Raw genomic sequence first — 5574 nt, forward strand, 5'->3', positions numbered from 1 at the left:
AAAATTATATTTATGTTTTCATCGTTTTACTAATGCAATCATATATTTGTTTTTCAAAATAAAAATCAAATTCAACATAAAAATTGCATAATAATTCTAAATCATTGGATATAAGTCAAAAACATTACATAGATTTTTCATATTAATTTTATTTTTATTTCTGTTGCAGAGCCCCAACATCTCTCCACTACTAACAAGCTCGGGCTAAGTTAATTTGGGAGAAATGTTTAACGTTGGTTGGGAAGTGGATGATTCATGCTGGTTATAATAGAATTTATATGTATTTTTATGGGAATCCTTTCGAACCATCCCCTACCCAACCATTGCAAATCTTCCTCCCGAACTTACCCTAAGGTTATATTTGCTTAGAGGGTTCATGAGAATAGGAACGACAAGTGTTTGGAAGGATTTCGATACTAAAATATTTATTTTTCTAATAAAATATTTCTTAACCCTCATGCTAAGCATAGCCTTAATCATCATCTGGAAGTTCAAAGCTAAATTAAACAACACACTTATGTTTCGTTTTGTTTCAAGCAAAGCTAAGGGTCTGTTTGGTATCACTTTTGTTTTTTGTTTTAGTTTTCAAAAAATAAAAAACAAAAACAAAAAATATTGTTTCCAAAACTTTTAAAAACTTTTTTTTTTTTTTCAAAAGTTTTGAAAGTTTGTTTTTGGTCATAAAATCAAAACAGAAAATACAAACAAACAATATTTTTTTTGTTTTTGTTTTCTATTTTTTAAAAACTAAAACAAGAAACAAGAAACAAAAGTGATACTAAACAGACCCTAAATTGTTGAAAAACTCATAGTTTCCGCCTTTGCGTATTTGTTTCAAATAGTTTTTCTTTTTCCCAATCATTTATGCGTTGGAGAGATCATTTCTTATTTTATGCCGATTCACAAACTACAGGCTGAAACATGTGAAATCAAAAGGCATCACTTGAATGCTACTAGTGGTACATGTGAAGAAATGATCAAAAGGGCTGGTGCATATATATTTTCATACATTATGTTTTGAAAAACTAATTATTTTCCCTTATGAAAACTATATATTTTCAAAAAAGTTTGATTTTACTTGAAACAAAGGGAGCCTTGGTCGACTAGGTTAAAAATGGGCTAATATATATATATATATATATATATATATAGACAATTTTGTTACGTTGGACTAAAATTTACTTGTTCTCCTCAAAATAGATTAGACAAATTTTTTTCCTCCACTTCTTTCCTTCAAAATTTTTACTTCTCACTAAGTTTTTTCTTTTAGAAAACAAGAAAAAGCATGGTCCTTAAAACAAACGTATCCTTAGTACCATTTATTTGATGACATCAACCACACAACTAACAGTAATTGTGATTATTATCTTAATTTTTATTTTAATCGGCCCAAACTCTAACCATCCTGATTAATTAACAAGATTTGACATGAAGGGCAGAGATTGTGCCTGGCTGCACTGAGCTGTAGCCCAATCCAAATCTTTTTTTTTTAATTTTTATAAATAATGTTAAGTGTATTTGTAAGTTTTTTCTTTGGCTTAAAAAAAATACAGCATGAGTTATGCATGTCAAGCCAAATGATGTGGACTAATCCATAACAAGAAGAGAAAATATTCAGTGGTATCAGCACACCACATCATCGTGATGACGTGGTGCGCATGACGCACTCAATATTTGACACGTATAAATCAATCCTGACATTACTTTACATGTGTTTGTTGTTTCACGACGGAGAGGTTATTGTAATCACAAATTACTGTAGTGACAAATTCGTTGGACCAACTGAGAAAATTAGTGCCCAAAAAATATGGAATACATAGGAGTGACGTTTTCACTGATACAATAAATTAAAGCACATCTTTTTGAGTGGTTCTTTTTGACTCCAGCATACTATTTTAGTGGAGTCCGATAGTTTTGGACTCTGAGTGAAACTAATATAGAGAAGCAAGCCGTCTCTCAAAACTCAAATCATTAAAATTAAGTTAGATGATTTATATATTCCTTAAATTTGATTGAGCACAACTTCAATAGATATTATTTCATATTACATATGATTTTTTTATTTTTCATCAACTTTAATATGTATTTATTTTAATATTTTTTATTATTTTATGAAACCAAACATCAATATGAATATTTATTGATAATATAATTTCAAGAAGTTGTAAACAACCATAAAAAATTTTTATCAGGAAGTATTGCAATTTTTTTTAAGGCCGATCAAAGTGATATTGTTTTGATATTAAAGCGTCTCAATATAATTTATTAGTTCCACGCTCATTTTTTGTGTGATGATTTGAAGAATGGATATGGGAGAAATGTTAGGTCCAACAACACTTAAAATATTGTCTCATATTAGCCCAAAAGCTCATCCTAAAGGGTGGCAGGGTCTGCTGTAGTTTTTACTACAACAGACCCCGCTGTAGATGTTTTGGATGACAAAATTTTTTTATTTTATTTTGAAAAAATTATAAATGTGTAGTTTATGATCTAACGAACCAAACGATATATTTTTTATTTGAAACAAAAATCAAATTCATCTTGATCCAGACATCAAATGTTTTGAGTTTATATCCGACGGTCTAAAATTGTTAAGCATTTTTCATGTAGCATATGATTTTTGTTTTGAACAAAAAATATATCGTTGGATTAGTTAGACCATAAACTATACATCTATAATTTTTTCAAAATAAAATAAATTTTTTTTTTGTCTTAAATTACTATTACAGCGGGGCCTGCTGTAACAGCAGAGCCCCGACACCCCATCCTAAATGGCCTCTAAGATGTTAAGAGATTAAACAAGCGGATGAAACTCCCACATCTAATCAATGTGGGATTCGTAACTGTTGATTTTTTAACCACACAATTTCCGAACACAGATGACATATTAAAGTGGAGAAGCGTCCGCCATTGTCATTAACTTGAAAACAAAATTACACCACGTACACAGAGAAATTAAGTGCAAACGTAAGCCTCTTTGGGCCCTGAAAACCAGAAACTTTTGCAAAGATTCTTCTTTTATGACTCACACAAGCTGCTCGAAACGCAGACACGTAACACACACCATTACACCAACACTGGTTACACTTGCTCATCACCACCATTTCGTGAGCACTGCTTCTCCTTTGGAAGTTTCATCTCTTCCAGAGACTCATCAATGGTGGCCTTTTTGTTGTTCCGGTAAATCGCATATAGAATCAACTGGATCGCACCGAGACCCGACCCGAATCCATTCGGCACCTGCAAAACACAAACAAACAGACAAACCCAAATACCCATTTCACTGAAACATCTCAAGATTGATTAAACTTCTTGGGATTGGAAGAAATGGAGGAAATTGAACTTACAGCAACAAATGGGTCGCCACCAAGTAGTCCAAACACAAACCATGAAGTGCCACACAAGAACACAAACAGTGACAAAAAGAAAGGCATGTACTCCACACTCTTGGTCTTAATCACCATCCTCTGCAATAAAATCCATATGTTATAATCTCAATTTGAGGAAGAAAAGAAGAAGAATTGATTTATGGGTTTTGGTGGGTATGAGACTTACTATGATTGACAGAGGTGAGCCGTACATGATGATTGAGAAAACCGTGGCAGCAAATCCACAGGAGAGCTTCCTGGTCTTGCCATGCAAGACAAACAATGAGATCAACGCCACGGCCGAGAACACAGCGAGTACTGCTGTGAAAAGTCCAAGGATTTTGGCTTTCTCCTTCTTTGGTGCATAGAAGATGAAGAGAAGCACATATATGATTTCAATGGCTGCTCCTGTGCCATTGATTATGGCAACCAAGATGTTGCCTTTTGACACAAATGGAAGACCGTACCTGCATGCCCCAATTTATCAAAACGTGAACGAATGAAATCCCATCTTTGATTCCACAAAGAAATCACAACTTCAAGAACAATTGAAGAAATTTGGTGGCGTAGAGATCAGATCATAACAGTTGCAGGCACCCGGAGAGCCAAATTCTTTGGCTGTTTTCGCAAACTCTGAATTTTATGACTACTTTTGCAAGTAATAAAAGACCAAATGGAGGGTTAAAAAGGTAAAAGTAAAGAAACGTAGTCAGAACAAAGCGAAACTAACCACGCAGAAAGGAGACAGTTGAGCAAGGTCATCACGTATGGGATTCCAGAGAATTGCTCCGTTGATTTGCTTCTTATGATCCTCTTAAACGTAATTCTGAAACAAAATACAACTCAAAATTCTCAAAAAGATTCAACAAAAGAATAGTAGTAACTTCCATTTTCAGTTTTTCTTGAGATGGACAAAGGGGAATGAATTAGTGGCGTGTGAGCAAGAAAATTTTTTCGTGGGTTTTCTTAGACCCATTTTGCAGAAAAATAGTAAACGGAGAGAAATGTCAAAAACCTAGATGGAATTTCAAGAAATCACGATGAAAAAAGCTACAAAAATTGTTTTTTCAAGGAACATACGTGGGCACTAGGAAGAATTATATTTATCTACAGTTTCTCTTTGATAGTGCATGATCAAGAAAATTTTGAAGAGAACTTGTAAACGTGGAGAATCTCAAAAAACCGAGATGGAATCTCAAGAAATCACAGGGAAAAAGCCAGAGAAATTGTGTTTTCACGGAACATACGTGGGTGCCAAGAACAGAAAGAGAGCACTTGCATTTCCTGCACAAACAAAAACAGAGCGGCCATCAGAGCCCCAAAAAAACCAAGAAACAGAGCACACCCATATCACTCCTCAGAAGCAAAGAAAATTGAAGAGAAAAGAAATCAAAAACCCACCAAAGATTCCAATCAATAAACGCGCGATATCCTCCATTACTAGTATCTTCTTCCAACAATTTCTTTCAATCTTATCTAATCAAGAACTCTAGAGAGAAGGAAGTTTTTCCCCTTTAAAAGAACCAGAACTTGCTTTGAGAGAATGGCACACGCGCCTTTGCATTAAATCGTAAGTGGCAATGAATGAGAAGAACAAGCAAGAGGGAGCGGTTTATATAGGCAACAACAGACAAACACCCAAATAAAAATGACTGCCCTTTATAGTTTATATACACAAACACACACTCATAGACTGTAAATTCTTGATTTCGTTCTTATCCGTATAGCCTAGGCTTTAGTAAGGAAAACTGTCAATTTCTCTGTGTGTGATTCCTGAAACTGCTCGCTAACTGACATTGTACGTATGGAGGGTGAGTGTGACATGTGATACGGTAAAAAAAGAAATTGAGAAAAGGGCTTCTTCTTTTTTTCCTTCTAACTTTCTATATTTTTACAATGCTGTTCATTTTGGGGATTATATTCGATCATGTTCTCATAGATAGACGCCGATCTTAAATTTTTGGGATAAAGGCTCGGATGATAATGATGATGATGTTCATTTTGGGGATTCAAGATTCAAGTTGTTTGCTTTTTCACTCCTTTTGGATTTGTTCGTTTATGAGATAATACAAAGTGTGAGTTTTGGCTGAATTGGTGCAAAGAAGGTCACAGTACTATTGAAGCTGTTGTACCGTGTACGTATGTTTCTGCACCATTGGGTGGAAGGTTTGATTTTTTTTCGTAAGCAAGAACGACAGGATACAAG

General features: G+C 34.1%; 1 protein-coding gene across 1 annotated transcript; it reads right to left on the reverse strand.

The window, feature by feature from the left end:
* Positions 1-2885: 2885 nt before the first annotated feature.
* On the reverse strand, positions 2886-4985 carry LOC119997740 (bidirectional sugar transporter SWEET1-like). The gene is made up of 6 exons (XM_038844925.1): positions 4770-4985; positions 4616-4652; positions 4099-4194; positions 3556-3835; positions 3348-3467; positions 2886-3240 (listed from the first exon to the last, which is right to left on the reverse strand). The coding sequence occupies exons 1-6, from the start codon at positions 4804-4806 to the stop codon at positions 3082-3084; spliced, it is 729 nt and encodes a 242-aa protein (XP_038700853.1). The 5' UTR covers positions 4807-4985; the 3' UTR covers positions 2886-3081.
* Positions 4986-5574: the final 589 nt, after the last annotated feature.

This window comes from Tripterygium wilfordii, chromosome 4, assembly GCF_013401445.1.
Source record: "Tripterygium wilfordii isolate XIE 37 chromosome 4, ASM1340144v1, whole genome shotgun sequence".
Lineage (NCBI taxonomy): Eukaryota > Viridiplantae > Streptophyta > Magnoliopsida > Celastrales > Celastraceae > Tripterygium > Tripterygium wilfordii.